The sequence below is a fragment of the Culex quinquefasciatus genome, chromosome 1 (genome assembly GCF_015732765.1).
Source record: "Culex quinquefasciatus strain JHB chromosome 1, VPISU_Cqui_1.0_pri_paternal, whole genome shotgun sequence".
Lineage (NCBI taxonomy): Eukaryota > Metazoa > Arthropoda > Insecta > Diptera > Culicidae > Culex > Culex quinquefasciatus.
The window spans coordinates 60,029,070-60,053,404 of NC_051861.1; the positions used below are offsets into that span (position 1 = coordinate 60,029,070).

The following is a 24,335-nucleotide window of genomic DNA, read 5'->3' on the forward strand; positions in this document are numbered from 1 at the left end:
GTATGATCGGATGCTTTCTACTCTCGGTCACAGGCGCGTTTCTCAGCCGGCCGCCGACCCGAATTATCCCATCGACCAGCTGCGGATGCAAAGCATGCAGCACCGACGAGTCTTTACCTCTCTTCCTCTCTCGAGATCCGTCAGTTCTTGTGGAAAGCTTTCTTTCTGGGCGAGAATGATCAGCTGCTTGTAGCTCTCCTCAAACTCCTCCTTGGTGATTGGTCCGAATTTCCGACAGGTTCTGTGCATAGCTTGGGCATTGTATCGGTAACGACGACAAAGGGTAGCAAGTCGAACCGTTTTGGTGAGCGACGAATGAATCGAGAACATCGAGAACACCTCTGCGTCGAATTGATCTTCGTCGACCTGAGCGCCTTCTTCCCAGGTACCGTGGTACATCTGAAGCCAGTATGGACCATTCCACCATAGAGTTTGGTAATACAGCTGAGCAGGGTTCATTCCGCGGGACACGATGTCCGCGGGGTTCTCGGTACCAGCGATGTGGCACCATTGGCAGTCTCGGGTCAGATGCTGTATCTCCGAAACTCTATTCGCAACGAACGTCTGCCATCGCGACGGAATGGACGCCAACTAGCATCGCACGATCATGGAATCGGTCCACAGGAATACCTTCATCGGGATGTCAACACTCGCACGGAAAGCTTCTAACAGATGACTCAGCAAGAGTGCCGATGTGAGCTCCAGGCGCGGTATGGATTGCTTCCGGTTCTTCTTCGAGAGATCTTCCAACGGAGCAACTCTCGATTTGGACGTTACCAAATGCACGGTCACAGATCGGTCACGATGCGTGCATCGCAAGTATAGTGCAGCACCGTACGCCAACTCCGAGGCGTCACAAAATCCGTGCAATTGTACTTCAACGCAATCCTTGAGGTAGCCAACCCAGCGTGGAATGGAAAGGGATTCTATTGCAAGGAGGTTTCTTCTGTACTTGCGCCAATACTCCTGCAGTTCTTCTGGCAGTGGATCGTGCCAAGTGTAGCCGTTTTTCCACAAGGTCTGCATGAATATTTTTGCTTGGACTACGACCGGACTCATGAGCCCAAGCGGATCGAAAAGCAGGGATCCGAGGCAACGATTCGTTTGGTGATAGTGGAAGAGGTGTTCCACTTCGGTACAGAGAAGCAAAAAGAATCAGTTTGAGGATTCCAGACCATGCCCAAAGTTTTGATCGTCGACCTTGAAGAATCAAGCTCACGAACATCTCGAACATCACGCAGGTGATCTGGTAGACCTTCCAGTATCTTCTCGTGGCTTGAGTTCCACTTGCGCAGCGTCATTCCAGCGGAACTCATCAACTCGATCATCTCGTTGATCAACAGTTTGCCCTCCTCTTCGTTCTGAGCTCCGGTGATCATGTCGTCAACATAGAAGTCCTTCTTCAAGATCTTCGCTGCTGTGGGATGGGAAACCTCGCCTTCCTCGGCCAACTGCTGCAAGCATCTTGTTGCCAAGTAGGGCGCCGAGGCGGTACCGTACGTAACGGTCGTTAACTGGAACTCGCGAAGCTCGTCGGTCGGGGACTTACGCCAGATAATGCGCTGCAGCTTCTGGTCGTCTGGCTGCACGTTGATCATCCGATACATTTTTTCAACGTCAGCTACAATCGCAATCGGGTGAAAGCGAAATCGGAGACTGATCGCAAACAGGTTGTCTTGCAAGACAGGGCCAACCATCAATCCATCGTTCAGCGACACTCCAGTTGTACTCCGACAGGAAGCGTCGAAGACGACGCGCAGCTTCGTGGTTGTACTCTCCGGTCTCAGGACGGCGTGGTGTGGAAGATAGTAAGCAGGAACCTCGGTTTGCGTATCTTCCAGCTCCTTCATGTGTCCCAGCGACTGATACTCATGGATAAACGCAGCGTACATCGCCTTGAGTTCCGGGTTGAAAGCGAACCGTCGTTCCAAACTCAGGAACCGCTTGACTGCACTGCTTCGTGTGTCTCCCAGCTGTTGTATCACGTCGGTCTTCTTCGGTAGCGTGACAACATAGCGTCCGCTCTCGTCCCGGATGGTGGTTTTCCGATAAAGGACTCTTCAACGGAGTAGGTACTTTTCTCGTGGCAGGTTTCAAGTTCCCAGAATTTTGCGAGCTGATCGTTCAATTCCACTAGCGAACACAGAAACACTGCTGCTTGCGGACCGCGGTTGGGCTCTTCTGGGATCCGTCCAGCAACAATCCAACCGAACACGGTGTTCTGGAGAGTCGGACCACCATCGCACAGCTTCATTGTCCCGTCTTGCAGCAAGTCCAGGAAATACTCCGTTCCAATCAACATATCGATCTCGTTGTTCTCGTGGAAGTTCGGATCTGCCAGCACAATGTCCTCCGGAATCTCCCAACGACTGATGTCGAAGCTTTCAGCTTGTAAGGACACGGTGAGTCTGGGCAGATCGTTGAACTGGATGTCTTCTTCAAAATCCGAGATCAGGAACGTTCGAGGACTGACTGTCGCCAAAACTGCATTCTTGGACACGCCTCCAGAACTTCCAATACCTTGGATGGCCAGAAAATCCGGGAATTCTTCGAGATTCAGCTTTCGACAAAATTTGGAGGTCACGAAACAGTATTGAGAACATGAATCGAGCAGGGCTCGAGCAAGCTTGTAGTTCCCAAACCGATCTTTAACTCGCACGATCGCAGTCGAGAGCAAAACTTGTTGTTTGGACGAGTGTGCATGGGAGTGTAGGGACACAGTGTTCTGGCTCGTGGAGGGAGGAAGTGCATTCGGGTCTGTGGCGGATTGTGGGAGTGTACTTTGCGACTGTGGTGTGAATGTGGGTGGTGCGGTCTGGTTTGTGTTGTGTGTTCTAGCTGGGATCAGGTTTTGAGGTCTCATTTGTTGGTTTTGGTGGTCGTTTGGGTTTCTTCTTGCCGTCGGTGGAACGGAGGATTTTGTAGCACTGTTCGCCGACTCGTACGACGGATGCAGCAACGTGTTGTGTCTCCTTCCACACTTCAGGCAGGAACCTCTGGAACAGCTGCGCGATAGATGACCTTGTGATAAACAGTTGAAACACAATCCGTTCCGCTTCACAGCATCGTATCGTTCCGACAGCTTCATTTTTTGGAACTTCTTGCAGAAGACAGCTTGGTGAAACGGTTCAGAGCAAAAACAACAACGACCTGATACAGTTGGATGGCTAACTCCCAGCTTCGGCTTCCGGTACTCATTCTGGATTGGTTTGCTCGTCTGTGGAAGGGATTGTAGGACACCGCTCTGCTTCCTCAGGAACGTCATCAAATCGGTATACTTCGGGACTTCCTTGGAGTTGTGTTCGGTTTCCCAAAGTCTCAGAGTTCCAGTATGGAGTTTCGAGCAAATCATGTAGACGAGCAAAGTGATCCAGCCGTCGGTTTGTTCACCAATCTTTTTCAACATTTGGAGGTTGTTGTCGAACTCACAGATCAATTTGTTGAGCGACTCGAAGCTTTCACGTCTCATGGGTTCCACAGCAAAAAGGGCATCCAAATGTGCTTTGACGATGAGCTTCTTATGCTGGAACTGGCTCACAAGCGCATCCCAAGCCACGGTGTAGTTAAAAGCGGATTCATCAATGTTATCAATGTGCCGCAGTGCCTCAGGTGCCAGCGACGACCTTAAGTACTTGAACTTGTCCATGTCGCTGATCGTCTCGTTCTTGTGAATCACGCTAAGAAATGAGTCTCTGAACGGAATCCAGTCATGGATCATACCGGAAAACTTGGGAAGTGTGATTTCCGGGAGCTTCACAGTAGACAGAACAGGAACAGGAACTGGTGCTGGATCAACCTTCTTTTCGGGCATCAAACGAAGTAGACTGGCCTTAATTTTGCAATACAGATTCTCCACCTTACTGTACACAGCACAATTCTCCGCCTCCTTCTGCTTTGCTTCAGCCTCCAGCCGTGAAGCATGATCCTGCGATGTTTCACCTTCTAGAGGATCACTTTCTTCCGCAATCACTTCCATCATCACTTCGATCTTCTGGCACACTTCTTTAAACTCGCTGAACGCCTCTTCTAGCAATTGCAAACGAATTCCCAACTCATTTTTATGTAGTTCAGGTTTGTAGTCAATCGTGAACTGAAACACTGTTTTAATGGAGTTGCGAATCTGTCTCTCCTTCTTGGTAAGGTCTCTCAGATCGCTATCCATGCTTAAGCAGTTTGTATTACACTAGTTAGCACTTAGAACACACTTAGCATGGGACAATTCGAATGCAATGCACACAACACTTTTTCAGCTTATCCACTAATCACTGGTGACTGTTGAATCGACTCTACGTTCCACGCGCCGCGAGACGGACTTGACGACCCAATTGACAGCAGCGAGGGGATTTCGTCCACGGACAAACCGAGACAACCAAAGATCAACCAGCGAATTCCAAGACCGACCAGATTTCAGCGAACCCACAGGGACTTAGCAGTTGAAGAAAGTCAACACCACGTATTCCATGCAAATCTTTATTTTCAGCTCTCAATCGTCGCAATAGCACAAATTACTCAACCACATCCAGAAAAGACAAGCCACAGACCTTAATTCTAATCATGCACCCTACAACCTGTACTTTCCCTCAATTTCTCGCTTTCAGCATGCAGCGAAAATCAGCAACCGCAATCTGCTCCGACAGCCGCTTCCGGCTGCTTCAGGTCCAGCTTGATACCAATTTCTCCTTGGGTACAGCAGATCACGATCAGGAACCCACGCGGTATAGTCCGCGTGGCCGGCGCACAAAATGGTGTTCTTCGCCTTTTTGGAAGGCACACAATCGACAATTGTTCGCACTGGCACAATGCACGAATTGTTCTTGCACTGGCGTCACCCTTTTAACGCGGGTTTCACACGCGATCGCAAATGTTCAAAATCCCGCACAATCCGGTTCTTCGAAGGACCACTTTTTGTTACGTACATAATTAAACGTCTTGTGATACTGTCCGATTTCGAGTTCAATTTGTGGACTGTATTTTTGCACTAACACTTCCGGCGGACTTGGGAACCACTTTCACTTGGAGGATCGAATTATCGTGAGCAAAAAAGAAAACACATTTTTCTCTCCTTAACTTCTATTTAGCAGCTAATTTTAATGTTAATTGTTTGTTCCGAAAAACTCGCGATCCGCGGCGGCGATTTCCGTCCGATCACTTCGGCTGCTTGCGGCGAACTTCTTTGGTCCTCGACTCGACGCGCAGAAAATTCTCGTTCGTGCTGTTCGCGCGCCAAAATCTCTCCTCTCGATCGTTGTCGTTTCGTCGTTGTCTCCTCTCTCGCTCTCGCACCGTCGTCAACGGCGCGCGGTTGCCAGCTTTGCCGTCGATCGCAGTAGCCGTGGGGTTGGACACTGCTCACTCGTAAAATTTTCTTCGGGCTGACAGCTTTCGGCCCGAACATCCTCCCCACCGGAAGCGGCATTGTACAGGATCGGCCGCTTCAAAACATCGCGAACATGTCCGCAAGTCAACAACTCGGACTATGTCGCCCAGATCCAGGTTAGTGTGCGTTCTTTTCTCAAGTCTTGGGCTGGCCGCCTTGGCGGCAAGCTTCCAGTGTTGCTCTGTCCGCCCTTTCTTGACCTTCTTCTTGCAGGTGAGGCCGCACCGCTCGACGAATGCGTAGATGCGCCCCAGTTCTCGGGAAGACATCAAAACGTTCTTGACCAGCCGGTATAGAAAGGGGACCAGCAGCTCACTCCGTGCAGTTGTTTTGACCGTCTTCGGCACCAGCTTCAAATTCAGTTCTGCGGAGCTCCCTGGGATGACTGATTTTACGTACCTGCACGCTCCGTATGTGTGCTTCAACGCGGCGGCGTACTTGTGCAGCTCGTCAGCAGCGGCGTTCGCAGTCACCACCCTACGCGGCACTCGAAGCTTGTCGAGGTCCCGAATCGCATCCAGGAAGTCTTCCTTCACCACCTCTTCTGGTATCTCTTGAATCCATCCAATCTCCTTTTTCGAGACAAGCTTCCTCACCAACCTTTCGCTGATGAACACCGGCGCAGTCAATCTCGCCGGGTCCGAGATGCTCGAGACGAGCGAGAACACCTTCGATTTTGTTTGCCGCCCGCCTCGTACAGGTGGCAGCGTCGCGAAAAGTAGTTCGTCCACTGTGGGGTTCCACAGCAGACCCATAGCCTTGATTACCTCCTTGGTTCCAGTTCCTTCAACGCAGACCAGCTCCTCGCGATTGGCTTCCGGAATGGTCTCCAAGAGTTCCGAACATTCCGACGACCACTTGTGCAACTCGAATCCACCTGTCTTGCACAGTTGGATAAGCTGCGATTCTTTGATCGTTTGCGAGATGCCGTCGGAGGCGAACACTGCGTTGTCGACTTTCAAATCCTCTTCGATGATCTTGGCTGCTTCTTCAAGATGTAACTCACACTCACGTTGTTCGTCACACACCTTCACATCACTTTCGCTTGCTTCCAGGTTCAAGTTTTCCAGTATGGCCATGTGCGAGTGAACCACTGCTGCTGTTTCTTCTTCACCGCACACGCCACCGACGACCCAGCCTAACTGAGTCTCGCGTAGCATTGGCAGGTGCTCCGACAACTGGACCTCTCCGGGCAACAGCAGCTTCAGGAACAACTGATTACCCAGCAGTAGATCCACCTTTCCTGGCTGATTGAAAGACGGGTCTGCAAGTTGCACTCCAGGCGGCAGCTCCCAGTTGCGGACGTTCACTGCCGATGTGGGAAGGTCGGCCGTGACCCTCTCCGTTACCAAGCACTTGACGTTGGCGCTGAAGCTGGAGTACCTCGAACGTAGTTGGACCACACTGCCAGTTTAAGCGTGGATTTTCGTGTTGTCGATTCCTGCCACTGTGACGTTGGACGGAAACTGATTCAGGCCCAGCGACTCCACCATGGATCTCGAGATCAGGTTAGCTTGTGACGCACTCCAATAGAACTCTACAGGGTTGTGCCTTGTTGTTTCTATCCATTATGTCCACCACTGCCGTGAGAAGCAGCACTTGTTGCGTTGGTGTCTCGTTGTGGCAACTGGCGGTTGTCAGTTGAGCTGCTTCTTCAGGTTGGACCTTCGGAGCTTGTTCCGGTGGCACTTGATGAGTTACCTTCCGTTCCGGCCTTGGACTTCCTTCCGAGTGAAGCAGACTGTGGTGACGTAGTTTGCACTTCGAGCAGGTTCCAGGTGAAGTGCACTTCTTGCTGGGGTGTCCCCTCTTGAGACAGTTGAAGCACAGGTTGTGCTCCCGAACCTTGACCAGTTTCTGCTGCATTGGAAGCTCTTTGAACTCCGGGCAGGCGTGGTTCTTGTGGCCATTGCCACAGATGTCGCATCTGTCTTCCGATGTGGTCTCGTACTCGGACGTGGAAACGGCGTACGACTTCTGGGTCGATTTGACGACCGGCTTGGGCTGGACCGTTGGCTGCTTCTGGTTAAGGTCTTCGCAGCGTTCCAAGACGAAGCACTGGGCCTTCAGGAACTGCAGCATCTTGTCGTACTTGGGCAGGTCACAGTTCCCAGAGTCTCCGAGTGTCCTTGTCCAGCGCTGCGCCGAGCAGATGGACCACGATCAGCTCCGATACTCCCGTGAACTCTTGTCCCAGAAACTTTAAACTCTCGACGTGCCTTGTGCACTCATCCACCAGGCCTCTCAGCTCGACGTGGTCCTCGTTGGTCATCTTCGACAGGTTCAGCAAACCGTGGATGTGGCGATCGATCGTGTGACGCTTGTTGCCGTACTTTTCCTCCAGAATCTCCCAAGCATGGGCGTAGTTACCTTCGCTGATGGTCTTCGCGTCGATCGACCCAACTGCACCACCCACCAGCGCGTGTTCCAGATGGTAGAGCTTCACTGCTGGCGGATCGGGCGCCTTGTCGACCACTTCCTTGAACAGGACCTTGAACTTCGGCCAACTCTCGTAGCGGCCGTCGAACGAGGGATAGGCATTCTCAAGGGCTGATGAACTATGACAGGGGTTTGAGGGGCTTGCGGGGGTGCAGTTGCATTCAGCGTTCCGTTTGCCCTTGTGGCGTTGAACCCGAGCAACTGCTCTTCGAGCATGAGGGCCACTTTGTCATGGAGGTCGTCAAATTCTTCGTAGTGCTTGTCAGCCTGCTTACGACCCTCCATGTCGACCAAGGCCAGGATGCTTTCGTGGTTGGACATGTACTCCTTTTGAGCAGTTTCCAACTTCTTGAGGTAGACGTGGACTAGCGGCTCGCTTAGCTGGCGGACTTCCGCAGTCTCCGTGGGGCGAATAGCTTTCAAAATTTTTGTCGCCTTACCTTTGGCCAGGCCTCGGCGGTGGACGAGCGTCTCGATCTCCATCTTTATCTTGTCCTGCAACTTCCGCTTCTTCTTTTCCTTCTTCACTACTGGCGTCGACGTTGCGGCTGAATCTCCAAATTCAGCGCTGCTTCCGGGGGGATGTTGCAGGAGCTTTTGAAGCACTTTTCGGCATTAGAGGAACACCAACAATCGAGCCTTGTGCCCGAACCAAACACGGAAATCGGCCAAGTCCGAAATCGCGATGCTTGGGGGGGAAATTGTGTCCTCTAATCCGAATCGTCACTTCTCTTCTGGTCCCGCTTCTGGGACCTGCCACATGTTCCTCTTCAAGAACCTTTTCCACTCAAGAACTTTCTGGCCGCATCGCTTCTCACACTTTGCACTTTTTCACAAAGATGGCGGCTTTTTCACTTGTTCGCGGCGTTCACTTTTTTCGCACTTTTCGCGAACTTGTCCACTTGCCGCGATACAAACGACCCTCCGCCTTTGTCCTGGGCACTACCCCACACTTCCGGTTCACCAGATCCGGCTCGTTTGGACCATGTCCGATTTCGAGTTCAATTTGTGGACTGTATTTTTGCACTAACACTTCCGGCGGACTTGGGAACCACTTTCACTTGGAGGATCGAATTATCGTGAGCACAAAAGAAAACACATTTTTCTCTCCTTAACTTCTATTTAGCAGCTAATTTTAATGTTAATTGTTTGTTCCGAAAAACTCGCGATCCGCGGCGGCGATTTCCGTCCGATCACTTCGGCTGCTTGCGGCGAACTTCTTTGGTCCTCGACTCGACGCGCAGAAAATTCTCGTTCGTGCTGTTCGCGCGCCAAAATCTCTCCTCTCGATCGTTGTCGTTTCGTCGTTGTCTCCACTCTCGCTCTCGCACCGTCGTCAACGGCGCGCGGTTGCCAGCTTTGCCGTCGATCGCAGTAGCCGTGGGGTTGGACACTGCTCACTCGTAAAATTTTCTTCGGGCTGACAGCTTTCGGCCCGAACAGGTACTGATCGGCGGAATTTAATCAAATTCAAACACTCGCGGTAGAGGATCAAAAGCACACTTTATTTGACTCGAATTAAACAATGTTGTCGCTTTATTTCAAAGTGCTCGCGATCGCGGTTTATTGCAGACTGACTGTTCTACCCTTCCTAGCACAGCTAGGGACCGGTACGAGCAGCTCAAGTTGAACTGTCGATCGGCTCATCTTCGGCTACTATCAGTCGCGGAGTACAGCGCACTGATCTTATCTACGCGATAGAACGGGAAAACAGATAACACAAAAAGTGTGGATCGCGTGGTGGTCCTAAAAGGATTGGAAACAAATATTCTAATACAACGCGTGAACACGTAGTTTACTCGTTCTAATGATTTTGAATATTTCAATGAATTTACTTTTATAATTTTAAGTTAGGATTAGTTGTTAAAGTGATTTTTTTTTTCTTTTTTACCCAAATTTATTCGATTCAATGCAAAAATGTAAAACAATTTGAAGTAAACAAATAAATGTGAACAGTTAATAAGAAAACGAAAAATATAACAAAGATGAAGAGCATGTAGCCATACCACTTAGAATGTAAATGAAATGTAATTGTTATAAGAAAGTTCAATAAAGACATATTTAATTTAAAAAAAAGGGTAAAAGAGCCAGCAAATGTGCAATTGAAAAAAAGTTTGTTTTGTGAAAAATTATTTTAAATTTTGTTTTTGATGAATAATTTTGAATATGTTTTGTCAAAAATAAATAACTAGAAAAATTAAATATTATCCAGTCTTTTGAGGACGAAGTCAATCGTTCACATTTTTTAATGTTAACTTATAAACATATTTTAGTGTTGAATGTCAATATTCCAAGAAGATTATATCCAGTTTGTGACGATAAACTAATTTTCCTTTACTTAGAAATCGAATCCAGAAGGGAAACGATAACCTGCTATGTTGGTCCGCACCGGGTCCTGAACTCCCTTTTACGAGGCGGAAGCGTTGCCGCATGGCTCGGTTTTAACAAAAAAATTAACTAGACAATAAATAACACTGAATTACAAAACTAAATATTAAATAAACTTATTTTCGGATTGACTCATAAATGGCCTGTATACCCTATTTTGTGCAACCAGTTTATAGAGCGTTCACCCTATATGGACGAGGTCCCTATAATGCGAGGTTCACTTTTTGACAAGCTTGCCATTAGACCAGGGGTGCCCAACCTTTTGGCCCTGCGGGCCAAATTTGGTTTGCCGGAAGCAGTGGTGGGCCAGACCATTTTTAATTATAATTTTATTACGGAAATATAAAAAATCATGGAAGCTGCTGAAATGCTGAAAAAAGTGTAAAAGCATCATCTGTTTCTTTTTTTACATTCTCAATTTTTATTTTCATCATAAAAAGTGGCAAATAACACTTAAGAATGAGAATGCTCAAAATCATTTGAAAAAAAACCATTCTTTTTTTTACCAAGATTCATAACATTTTCTTGAATATTTTGAAATGATTAAAAATAAAATTTTGTTTTATTTTTTATTTTCATACTTTTGTCCATGAACAATATCAGTTCTGTATTACTCAAAAAATAAAAATCAAAAAATGCTGTTGACACAATAAACATGTTTTATGTACATTCAGAGCAATATTATCTTCTTTCAAATATTTTTTTTATGATTAGAAAAAATCCAAAATCTTCAAAAAAATCATGTTTTAATTTAGATTTTTTCATTTTATAATGTCACTTAAATGTGAAATTTGCTCTCATGATAATAAGAGATTTTTTTTTAAATTTACGTTTACGTTACACTGAATACTAAGACAAATTGAAATTATTTTTTCCAAAAAATAAGAAAGAAATAAAAAAGAAAGTATTTGGAAATGTTCAATGAAAAAGTCTACTTCAATAGGTAGATTATTCATAGAATGTTAGAAGTTTATTTTGTTCATTTTGATTTGAAAGAAAATTATAGATGTTTTGAAATAATAATAAACAGACTTTAAACTTAAGAGAAACAAATTTACATGTATTCTTGAACTTTTAATATAATAGCTTTGAATTTTCAATGTATTATTTTTTAGATAATTGATGGCAATTTTTTTTTTAAATTAATATATTTTTAAAAATATTTTAGAAATCATGAATATTTTATTCTTAGTAAAATCAACAATATGATACCAATTTCATTGCATTAAATAAAAATAAAAATAATAATTTTCATCAAGAGTTGCAAGGGCCAGTTATTGAACCATTTTCAGGGGTCGTCGCGGGCCGGATGAAATGGCTTCACGGGCCGGATCCGGCCCGCGGGCCGGAGGTTGGGCACGCCTGCATTAGACTGATAATTTCCTAATTTCTTAACTTCCTAATTTCCAAATTGCCTAATTTCTAAATTTCCTAATTCCCTGATTTCACTTTTTTTTCTAGTTTTAGAATTTAAGAATTTCTAATTTTCTGTTTTTTTTAAAGAAATGTTCTGTTATTGATTTCTTAATTTTGTTTATAATTGTTGTTAAAAGTTTTTGAATAAACATTTTTAATCTATTTAATTTTAACTTTTGAATATTTTTAATCTTTTTATTTTTTCCTCGAAAGAACCTCAATCGCGCACACCGTCAATCGCGCTCATACCGAACTGTCAACTTTTCTTGGGGGGATTACGAAAAGAACACGCAACATTTCTTGACCGCGTTCCTTCCGATCAGCATACTGTACTTAAGGTTGTACAAAAAATAATAGTTTTTGGAATATTGTGATTCAGACATTATAACAATTTAATTTAAATATTATTGTATCGTTTATTCACAGTATAGCAGAAACAATGCGTCGCACTACATGTTGTTTGGAATAAACTTAGTCTTCAAAAGTCATTCGTCCAGGGCCATGATTTTTCATATACCTCCGATATGCTTTATACCTAGGATTATCAGCCATTTGACGCTTCATTTCTTCCTCTTGTTCCTCTTTCCAGATGTTGTAGTTTTTCTTTATCCACAGCTTTCTTCGTAAGTAATCGCTAATTTTCTCTGGCTCTATGCCTTTAAATTGATTGATGCCCATTTTCAGGTTCTTTCGAATTAAGTATAATTGTTCTTCTTCCCCGTAAGGTTTCATTCGAATGTTGAAATTGTAAATCCACAGCAAATTCCATTTAACATATTTAAATAAAGTGTATGGCAGTAAGATAATTTGAACCCACAAAATATCTGTTATCTGGGGCTTTGCGTAGGCGCCTTGAATATCTAAGTTTTCCTCCAATATTTTTCTGATATTTTTCTCAGATTCCTCTTTGAGTTCTCCTTTGGATAGCTTTCCTTTGGGTTTCTGAAATAAAATTAAAAATGTTGAAATAAAATATTTTAGAGAAGCTTTCTTCTTAATTATACGACAAAAGTATATTTGTATCTGTATTTTTATTTCAAAAGCAAGCCGAACCCGACAAACTTCGTTCTGTCTTTTTTTCGTTTGTTGACGTTTTTGCATTTTTTCTTATTCAGCCTCCTGTGATTACAATTATAATTCACGTAACTTTTTCCATACAATTTGCCGATGCTCCGTAATCGGTTTCAGAATGGCTAAAGTGTCAATTAGTTAGCATAAAAACCTTCCTTGGGCTTATACGAACCCAAAGCAACAAAAAGCACCTAGATCCGAGGCTCCGTTTTGATCTGATTCGCGTTCGAACAAAACCATCCAAAGGAGAATGGGCGGATTTGGTCCAACGGGAGAAACTTTATTCAAAAGATCTCGCCGAGACATGAAAAAAGTCTTCTGGACGAACTCTCTAAACCCCGGGGTTCAAAAGTTACAAGTTGTTGAAGTTTGAGTATTTTGGGTTAAAATATACAAAAAAAAACGTATTTTTGCTATTTATAAAATCACTCATAAAATCCTTATTTTATTATGGATTTCGATCATCTTGACTTCATTCGACGCTTATCACTAAAAACTATAAGTTCTGATATGTTTTAGCGTGATTGAAACATGACTTCTCTTGTCTTCATACGTTACGGTTCAACCGTTTGTGCAAGAGGCTTACCATTTTTTTTTTTTTACTGTGAACAGACACGGACCACTGCGATTATATATTATGTATAACTTGGAAGGATTTTTAGAGTGGGGGGAAAAATAAATAAAATAAAAAAAGAGAGTTATATATATTGTTGAATTCTGGGAAACAGAGAGAATTAAGGAAACTTTTCATTATATCAAGAAAAATACAGGTTGGAGTGGGGGTTGTAAATGAGACAAAATATATTATATAAGTTAGAGGAAGAATTTTTGGAGTGAAAACCGAAAAGGACGGATATATTATGCAACATCAAAAACTAGAGTGGGGGTAAAAATATAAGATATTAAATAATTAAGTAAATAACTAGATTTAGTATAAAAAGCCAAGCTGAAATCAAATAAAGGTAGACAGTAAATCAGACAGTGAAAGAGAGTGAAAGTGTTTGATCCGAAATATCCAGTCGAAGTGCCTTGGACTTAGCCGGCGGCACGCTTCAACAGTAATTGACGAATTATTCGAGCAGTTGCCCCCCTCTCATTCCCCAGACCAATCCCCCAAATGCCATGCCACACGAGCACGAGGGACCGATCCGAGGACGTGGAGATGAGCGAGATTGAGGGGAAATCTCGTTTATTTTTGACCCATCTAGAGATCGTTACCGATCATATAGCCCAATCTTCAGCTCGAATTTTGCCTGAGAGCATGTGACCGAGTCGAAAGTAGCATTTGAAGCTCTTCTCTGCGTATTGTTACAGAGTTCTTCAACGCTCAGACTCAGTCGCCAACAGATCGTCCGAGAGATTGGATGGGATGGGTTTTGGGGAGGCTTGGGACTTGTCAAAGTCAATTCCCGCAGCAGCCGATATCCCCTCTCGACCGCCACCTACCCCTTTTGCCTAGCCAGATGGGTTTCAAGCCATCGACCTTCCGCTTACAAAGCGAAACCCGTACCACTACACCACGGGAGCTCGGCAAGAGGCTTACCATACCATAAAAACAAGTCGAAACGTGAAAACTTTGAAAATGGATCCTACCCAGACTGCTTTAGTTAGTATGGAAGGCTACAGTGCATTGTTGAACTTATTGAGATGTTCCAAGAACTCCTTGAATTTAAGACCGGTTGGTCTACCACCGTAACAAGCAAGAGGTCAGTGATTTTTTACCACTGATCATACCGGATAGCTTCAATGAGTATAGTAGACTACTTTATTAATGTTTTGAAATGTCAAGGGTCATCCTAGGACTCCCTGTAGTTAAGATCGGTGGGTCTACTACCGTAACTAGCAAGATGTCGACCGGTATTGCCCACGGATCATACCCGCAACGGGTGCAGGATACGCTTGGCGGCGCTACCGTCGCGGCTGAGAATACTTGACTCAACAATATAGAATGGATCAAAAATTTCGACAGAAAATAAATGTTTACCTCGTTAAAATATAAAATTCACTTCACTTCGATTCCTGTTAACTAGCAAAGCAATCCACTTTAACGACCCCCGGTCTTTTGTGGTCTCTGTTGCAAGTTGCTGCTCATTTCTAGGCGTCCGCAGGTTATGTGTGGTGAGTCACTCAAAACCTCTTTTTACGCTAATGTACCGACGTTTTACTTCCCCATCCGATAGGCGTGATCAGGCAAATCTCGACTCGAAAAATGCCACCGAGTCCGTCTGGGATTGAACCCAGGCCATACTGGGGTGAGAGGCTATTACGCTAACCACTGTGCCACCGGACCCGGCACTGTTAACTAGATATAATGCAAAAAAAAATCATTGACATTAACGAAAACAGAACAGAAAATTCATTCAAAAAATATTTTTTAAGCGACAACTTAAAATAGTCCCTTTACACATTTTATCTCCGATTTTGTTTTGTATAGGGGAGTGTGGGGTAATTTGGACACCCTATGGAAATAGCTCTGCCACGGGCTGTATGGATATTTTAAAGCAGGCGTGCCCAACCTCCGGCCCGTGAAGCCATTTCATCCGGCCCCCGACGACCCCTGAAAATGGTTCAATAACTGGCCCTTGCGACTCTTGATGAAAATTATTATTTTTAGTTTTTATTTAATGCAATGAAATTGGTATCATATTGTTGATTTTACTAAGAATAAAATATTCATGATTTCTAAAATATTTTTAAAAATATATTAATTTAAAAAAATTGCCATCAATTATCTAAAAAATAATACATTGAAAATTCAAAGCTATTATATTAAAAGTTCAAGAATACATGTAAATTTGTTTCTCTTAAGTTTAAAGTCTGTTTATTATTATTTCAAAACATCTATAATTTTCTTTTAAATCAAAATGAACAAAATAAACTTCTAACATTCTATGAATAATCTACCTATTGAAGTAGACTTTTTCATTGAACATTTCCAAAATACTTTCTTTTTTATTTCTTTCTTATTTTTTGGAAAAAATAATTTCAATTTGTCTTAGTATTCTGTGTAACGTAAACGTAAATTAAAAAAAAAAATCTCTTATTATCATGAGAGCAAATTTCACATTTAAGTGACATTATAAAATGAAAAAATCTAAATTAAAACATGATTTTTTGAAGATTTTGGATTTTTCTAATCATAAAAAAATATTTGAAAGAATTTTTGATTTTTATTTTTGAGTAATACAGAACTGATATTGTTCATGGACAAAAGTATGAAAATAAAAAATAAAACAAAATTTTATTTTTAATCATTTCAAAATATTCAAGAAAATGTTATGAATCGTGGTAAGAAAAAGAATGGTTTTTCAAATGATTTTGAGCATTCTCATTCTTAAGTGTTATTTGCCACTTTTTATGATGAAAATAAAAATTGAGAATGTAAAAAAAGAAACAGATGATGCTTTTACACTTTTTTCAGCATTTCAGCAGCTTCCATGATTTTTTTATATTTCCGTACTAAAAATTATTTCAATTTGTCTTAGTATTCAGTGTAACGTAAACGTAAATTTAAAAAAAAAATCTCTTATTATCATGAGAGCAAATTTCACATTTAAGTGACATTATAAAATGAAAAAATCTAAATTAAAACATGATTTTTTTGAAGATTTTGGATTTTTTCTAATCATAAAAAAAATATTTGAAAGAAATTTTTGATTTTTATTTTTTGAGTAATACAGAACTGATATTGTTCATGGACAAAAGTATGAAAATAAAAATAAAACAAAATTTTATTTTTAATCATTTCAAAATATTCAAGAAAATGTTATGAATCGTGGTAAGAAAAAGAATGGTTTTTTCAAATGATTTTGAGCATTCTCATTCTTAAGTGTTATTTGCCACTTTTATGATGAAAATAAAAATTGAGAATGTAAAAAAGAAACAGATGATGCTTTTACACTTTTTCAGCATTTCAGCAGCTTCCATGATTTTTATATTTCCGTACTAAAAATTATAATTAAAAATGGTCTGGCCCACCACTGCTTCCGGCAAACCAAATTTGGCCCGCAGGGCCAAGGTTGGGCACCCCTGTTTTAAAGGAATGTGGATGACACCAGAGGATAAAAGAGACCATATTTTATGGAAAAATGTCATTTATTTCGATAAATTTTGATGAAAACCCCATTTTTATCGCAAAAATTAAAAGGTGTCCAAATTACACTCAACCCCTGGTGGTTGGTCACTTTTTCGTTTGACACTTTTTTAGTTTGTACCCCGTTGTTTGGTCAAAGTCAAACTAAAAAGTGACGAACTGTCACTTTTTACACGCACACTATCAAAACACACGTTTAGTAGTGTGTGTGAACTCCGTGTAAATGGGGTGTCAAACTAAAACGTGACCCCGTTCGTTTGACAACAGTTGGTGTCAAACCATCGGGGTTTGAGTGTACCCCCACATTTTTGTGTGGGGGTAGGTAATATGAACACCCCTATGGGGTAATTTGGACATGCCTTGTGGGGTAATTTGGACATGCCTTGTTGACATACCTTGTGGGGTAATATGGACACCTTTCGTGGGGTAATTTGGACACATGTTGAATAATATGTTTAAAATTTGATTTTTTGAGCATGTTTTATAACCTTCAACCTGGTTTTGTAATTGCTTTATATTTTTAAGTGTTTTTTGCTCATAATATTTCATCAATGTTATATATAATGATTTTGTGATAGAACTATAATTCAATAGGAAGATAACAAATAGTTCAGTGTAGTATACATAATTTAATCATTCATTCTGTAATGATTTAAACATTGGTTCTGGATTAGGCACAAATTTAGTTTTTAGTGATTAGGGTATCGTTTAGATTTATAAATCAATCTTTTTTTTGGAACTAATTAACCTGAAACCTGAAACATTTTAATTATACATTCCGTTGTCCTTCAAATTTAAATATTATTGTAAACCAGCATAGAAATCAAAAATGTCAAAGAAATTAATTAAAAACAATCAACATTAGAGTCTAGTTGAACACCAAATGTGCAGTAGTCAGGTTTTCATCCATTCAAATATTGAAAAAAAAAATATCTAAATAAAAAAATAGGAGTTTTGTGAAAGTCTCATTCCTCACATTCCTTTTTGAGTGTTTTGACATTTTAAATCCCTCTAAATTTAATTAAATCCCTTTAAAAACTCAACTGACCATGAAAGTTGTTGCGATACGAGATAGAAAGACGCGATGTCACATTCCAAACTAAAATACTTTTATTCGACAAACTACAAATATAAAAATCAAGCAACAGAAGTTGCACGTGTGACTCGCAAATCGCAATCGAGATAATGACGATCGCACTCGATCGACGGCGACTGCATCCGGTCACCGCGGCAGCCTGGCATCTGTCACACTGGCGTCTGTCAGCTGGAGAGCCCCTGCAGCAGTCGGTGACGAGGGGTCCCGCCAACACCTCCCCCTTTTAATGAAGGTTGTACGGGTCATACATCACCGGCGGTCTTCGAACCCTCGAAGACTGGCGAGCAGGAAACGATTCTTGTGGTTAGTTGTTACGAGGTAGTTTTGTGCGTTAGCGTCTGGGCTGAACCGGTGGTTGCAGGTCTGCCCATAGTTCTTCCGGTCAAGCCGACAGCCCATCGACTTCCGGAACATGGGTTGCGGTGTTGTTTAGACCCCAACTGTCCAAGACGATCGCCAGTGGTGCCTTGGAGTCCGCTGCTGCCTCAGCTTCGTCTGCATTGCCTTCAGCCTCGTGACGCGTTCTCAGCTGGTTGCAGTGGGGTCGCATGAAATCTTGTGATGGCAGCCAGATGTTGAACATGACCTTACCCGTACGCTCGATCACCGGTTCCGCTTCCCAACTCCATGTGTGGGATGGAGTAGGCGGGCACAGCTTTTCCACGTGCGATCTGGTCTGCCAACGAGGTGCTTTGCGGGAACCTTCTCACCAAGTGCGCTGCAGCACGGCGTTGAGTGATAGCAGTGCAGAATGGTGCTGGCGGCTTCGTCGAGGGTTTCCCCCCTGCGTAGCCGTGGTCCTGCAGGCGTTTGAGAGCGAGCTGCAGGTTTCGCAGTTGATTCTTTAACGTCCGGCCACCCACCAGGATGTCATCCAGGTAACCAGTGGTGCAGTTGAGTTCAGAGAGTACCGCATCCACTTTCTGCTGAAAAATCCCCAGTGCCGAAATGACGCCGCGCGACGATCGCGCGAACTGGTAGAGAATGTCCTCTGGCGGTATAGGCGTTCAGGGCGGAACACCGGCTTCGACGTGCTTTTGAGCACGGGCTGCACCGGAGTTTTGTTGCACAGGCCAAGTTTATCGATGAAGACGTCAGGGAGACTGGCCTGTAGTTCTGCTTTGCCTTGGGTCTCCGGAGTGGTGATTTTGTTGCAGAACGCTGTTATGGGTTGGTTCCACAAGCCGAACAACTCGATCATGTCAATCCCCAGAATGTCAAGGTTGACACCGGGTGCAGCAACGAAAAACTTCCCCCCCTTTCGTGACGTCATTGAGGGTGACGTTGCAGTGCAACTCCGACACGAGTTTCAGCGGTCCTCCGGACGCAGTTCTGGCACGGCAGGTGGCTGGTATGACCAGCGGACGACCGATCCGGATCCAGGATCGATGCGCGATGATGGACACTTCGGATCCAGTGTCCAACTGCAGTCGAAGCGGGACGTTGTTGATCCGTACGCCCACGTACTTCCGACCTTCGTCCACCTTGTTTACGACCACCATCCTTGTTGACTGCTGACGCTGCTTCTTTTTCGCCGACGCCTTACCGTCAGCCGATGACTTCGAGGCGAAGCAGTTGCAGTAACCCTCGCGATGGCCGATCTTTCCGCACTCCCGGCACTTGTGGTCGCAGAATTCGCATTCTTTGATGAAATGCATTCTGCCGCAGGCCCAGCAGGGTGCGGGTGGCAGCTCACCATTGTCCTGATCGTTGCTTCCGCTCCGGGGCTTCGATGACCGCTGGTTGTGTGCCACGTAGTTGATGTTGGACGGATGCTCCACCAGCACAGTGTCCTGCTTCAGGTTGACGAGGCTGTTACACTGTTCGACGACTTGCTGGAGGGTAAGAAGCAGGATTTGTTTACATTGCACGAGTATGCCAGGTAGTCTTCGCCGTCCTCCTTGGTAGTCTGGAGGCAGTTGTACCGACGTCGGAAAGTGGACACCATGGCTCCGAACAGTGCCTTCAACTTGTCGACGGTCTCGGCGAAGGTGTAGTCACGAGCTGCCTTGGGCAGGATGAAGCTTTGATAGCGCTCGTGGTCTTGTGGGCTCATCTTTCGCAACAAAAGTCTAACCTTCGCGGCGTCATCCAGTGCACCAGCGTCCTTGTCGAAGAGTTCGGTTTAGCGGCCATACCAAGCGTCGAAAGTGTGTCCAGCTTCTTTGTCGCACACGAATTCCGCCATGTTGCTAGACAGCGAATCTAGGACGACCTCGTTGCGGGACAGCTTCTGTACGGCCTGCTGGGTTGCGGCCAGCTGCTGCGACATTTTCCGTCCGACATGCTTGCTCGTGTTTCCTCCTTCCGAAATCCTAGAAAACGCCTTTTTTTCGGGATGAACGCGCGGTGTTTGTTTTTGCGCGAAAGAGACCGACTCGTCGCCACTGTTGCGATACGAGATAGAAAGACGCGATGTCACATTCCAAACAAAAATACTTTTATTTGACAAACTACAAATATAAAAATCTAGCAACGGAAGTTGCACGTGTGACTCGCAAATCGCAATCGAGATAATGACGATCGCACTCGATCGACGGCGACTGCATTCGGTCACCGCGGCAGCCTGGCATCTGTCACACTGACGTCTGTCAGTTGGAGAGCCCCGGCAGCAGTCGATGACGAGGGGTCCCACCAACAAAAGTTACTTTTTTTTGCCTGACGCGCACCAGGTATGTCCAAATTACCCCACAAGCCATGTCCAAATTACCCCCATAGCATGTTCTATCAAAAATTGCAATTTTTGATGATAAAAATTGATAAAATGCACAATATTTATACGTACATATCTCAGGCAACGTCCAAGCACAGTTGCAAAGTAACCGCCGACTATACAAGTCGCATTCTCAACACCAGTCCGCAGTTTGTGTGCGCGTCGCCGCTTTTTCAAAATGTGCACCGTAGACAAAAACAGTGTGGTTCTGGATTTTTGTCAACTCCAAAAACAACCAAGCCCAAAGCTTGTAAAAAAAACTTCACACAGACCTTCAAATAAACCAAGAAAACTTGCGAGCATTGCAATTATGCAATAGAAGAAGAATAGCCGTGCTGCAGTTCGCCGACTCAGCAATGGCCTCGTCCATCATCGACAAACCTCTGGTATATCAGGGTTGCAAAATCCCGATTTACCTGGACAACAACGCTAAGGAAGTTCGTGTGCTTGACCTACCCTTAGGCATAAGCAATGATGACGTAGTCAAAGTGATGAGTAAATACGGCGAAATTTTGACCATCACCAACGACCGCTGGATTCACTTCTTCCCAGGAATCGGACCCTGCGGTTGTTGCTGAAACAGCCAACGCCGAAATCAATCACTGTAAACAATGCTGCTGCAACAGTGCTGATTATAGGCAAAAAATCGCTTTGCAAACTCAAAACAAAGAACAAAAAATGTGCGGATTCAAGTAAAAAGGTGAATTACTTTCGTAAATTTTAACAAAAACGTACTTGTCACTGCCAATTTTCAGTTAAATTAACCAAAATTTAGTATTAATTTAATAACCTGTTTGTTGAAAATGCTAAAGGCAAAAAGCTAACAGATTTCCCGAACTCGAATGAACGTGCTCGACTGTTAGCTTTGGAGCAATTCTCTGGGATTTCGGTCAATCGATTTTTTTTTGTGTTTTTTAATCCGGCTGAAACTTTTTTGGTGCCTTCGGTATGCCCAAAGAAGCCATTTTGCATCATTATTTTGTCCATATAATTTTCCATACAAATTTGGCAGCTGTCCATACAAAAATTATATGTGAAAATTCAAAAATCTGTATCTTTTGAAGGATTTTTTTGATCGATTTGGTGTCTTTGGCAAAATTGTAGGTATGGATATGGACTACACTGAAAAAAAGGATACACGGTAAAAAATTTTTGGTGATTTTTAACCTTCCTACGGTATTGGGGTCTTTTTCGGCCTTTTTGAAAATTAAATTTGCCATAACTTTTGCTATATACATGCTAAAGCCTTGAAATTTTCTGACATTAAATTTATAGTATAAATACACATTTCACAAAACAAACAAACCTTGGACGACCCCTAGGGGAGCGTCCATAAAAAAAGTTACTTTAAAGGTATTGGGGTCCTTTTCGACCCCAAACTTTAAAAAATTGTCAAAAATCCAGTTTTTGACCGATTCCGGTTCTTTTGGTCACAAATGAAAGCTTAGAACGTCCCCTTTCCGAAACCGACCTGGAAACCCGGATTTGGTCACTGTGGCCACCGGGAATCGGCTACAACCGAAAAATGACCTTTTTGAGACCCCAACTTTGACGACCTGTATCTCCGGCATATTTCAACCAATCAGGATGCTCTGGGTTGCATTGGACAGGTATTTACCTGTACTTTGACCACAAATATTAATATCAGGGCCAGGTGACCTACCGGTTCCGGAAATCCGGAACATCCGAAAAGTTCATGTTTTACTGTTTTTCACATATATGTGATACCAATACTCTCATGATAGTTGAAATTGATCCATAAAACTTACTAAAAACACAATACACGATTGCCAGAACCACTTTGGAGTGTTAGTGGCCACTTCCGGGTAACCTGGAACCGGTTCCCGTGTACCCGATGAACGGCCAACTTGACTTTTTTGGTGAAAACCCATCATGTTGCACATCAAACTCCATGAAATTGAAAGATATGTCCATCTTTGGTAATACCGTTGTTCGCTGAGCCATCCTGGCCAACCTGGAACCGGTTACCGGTGACCCCTTGGGGACACTTCCGGAATATGAGAGAAACCCTATCATCCGACATATCAAACTTCATGGAATTGAAAGATATGTCAATCTACGGTCATGCCGTTGTTCACTGACCCATTCTGGCCAATCTGGAGCCGGTTACCGGTGGCCCCCTGGGGACACTTCCGGAATTTGAGAGAAACCCTATCATCCGACATATCAAACTTCATGAAATTGAAAGATATGTCAATCTACGGTCATGCCGTTGTTCCCTGATCCATTCTGGCCATTCTGTAACTGGTTCCCGGTGGCCCCTTGGGGACATTCCCGGAATATGAGAGAAACCCTATCATCCGACATATCAAACTTCATGAAATTGAAACGGTCATATCCATTCTGGCCAATCTGGAACCGGTTACCGGTCACTTCCGGAATATGAGAGAAACCCTATCATCCGACATATCAAGCTTCATGAAATTGAAAGATATGATAATCTACGGTCATGCTGTTGTTAGCTGACCCATCCTGGCCAATTTGGAACACCGGTGAACACTTCTCCCTACCATCAGACATATCAAACTTCATGAAATTGAAAATTACGTCAACCTACGGACATGCAATTGTTCGCCGACCTTTGGTTGACATATCCATGAATTTCATGAAGTTTGATTCGTCGGGTTTTTTTTTTTTGTGGGATTTAAGACTACTGCGACCATTTAGTTGATCTATTGTAGTGTACCCCTTATTACTGTCGCATATTTTCAGGGTGACAAGTCACCATTTAGGGTGACCGCCACTGACTGAGGATGCGATATACCCCAGTTTGGCATTGCTTCGAGAATGAAGTCAACAACCGAAGTGGGATTTTCTGAATAAATTTCTGAGGGAGTTAAAATCCCTTTATTGAAAAATTCAATTCTTTTTTCAATCAGTGCACCACACTCACACAGTAAGTGCCTTGAAGTTTCCACTTCACAGTCACAGAGCCTACAGATATCAGTTTGACTTCGCTTTAGCTTTTTCGAGTGATACCGTGATGGGCAATGTCCTGTAATTAATCCAATGTATATGTTTAGTGACCGTTTATTCAGACCAAGTATTCGCGACGTTTTCTGTTTGCTAGGGGTGATAAACAACTTGGATTGCTTTGCAGAATGCGAGGCAATCCAATTCTGTTGTATCATGGAATTTTCCCATTTTATAATTTCCATTTTCAGAACGCATTTCGACACTCCACAGAATGGCTCCGGACCAACAAAAAGGTCATCTGAGCCTTTCCTGGCAAGCAAATCGGCCTTTTCATTCCCTTCAACCCCAAGGGGCCACCGGTAACCGGTTCCAGAATTGCCAGAATGCATGAGCGAAAAATGGCATGACCGTTGATTGACACATTTTTCAATTTCATGAAGTTTGATATGTCGAATGATGGGGTTTCTCTCATATTCCGAGAGTGTCCCCCAAGAGGCTACCGGTTACCAGCTCCAGAATGGCCAGAATGGGTCAGCGAACAACGGCATGACCGTAACTTGACATATCTATCAATTTCATTAAGTTTGATATGTCGGATGATAGGATTTCTCTCATATCCCGGGATTGCCCCCAAGGGGTCACCGGGAACCATTTCCAAAATGGATCACGAACAACGGCATGACCGTAGATTGACATATCTTTCAATTTCATGAAGCTTAATATGTCGGATGATAGGGTTTCTCTCATATTCCGGAAGTGTTCCAAGGGGCCACCGGTAACCGGTTTCAGATTGGCCGGAATGGAT

At 43.8% G+C, this 24,335-nt stretch overlaps 2 protein-coding genes across 8 annotated transcripts in view; both read right to left on the bottom strand.

The window, feature by feature from the left end:
* Positions 1–591: 591 nt before the first annotated feature.
* Positions 592–4,162, bottom strand: LOC119769812. Its single transcript, XM_038263481.1, has 3 exons — positions 2,118–4,162; positions 1,220–2,058; positions 592–977 (listed from the first exon to the last, which is right to left on the bottom strand). Exons 1-3 carry the CDS (start codon positions 4,160–4,162, stop codon positions 592–594), a joined length of 3,270 nt encoding a protein of 1,089 aa, XP_038119409.1.
* Positions 4,163–12,016: 7,854 nt separating this feature from the next.
* LOC6052779 (dnaJ homolog subfamily C member 25 homolog) overlaps positions 12,017–24,335 on the bottom strand; it is a 75,291-nt gene continuing 62,972 nt past the window's right edge. For all 7 annotated transcript variants that reach the window (XM_038257589.1, XM_038257580.1, XM_038257613.1 and 4 more), the window contains one exon: positions 12,017–12,562. In XM_038257589.1, coding sequence (XP_038113517.1) covers positions 12,092–12,562 — 471 coding nt within the window. In that variant the 3' untranslated portion in view covers positions 12,017–12,091. The remainder of the gene's footprint in view (positions 12,563–24,335) is intronic.

Excerpts from the sequence above, each read along its gene's own strand:
- LOC119769812 (XM_038263481.1), bottom strand. The coding sequence starts at position 4,162 with ATGGATAGCGATCTGAGAGACCTTACCAAGAAGGAGAGACAGATTCGC. Across the intron at positions 2,059-2,117 it reads CTAGTGGAATTGAACGATCA|AGTCCTTTATCGGAAAACCA; the intron begins GCTCGCAAAATT and ends ACTCCGTTGAAG. Across the intron at positions 978-1,219 it reads GCGTGATGTTCGAGATGTTC|AAGAACTGCAGGAGTATTGG; the intron begins GTGAGCTTGATT and ends ATCCACTGCCAG.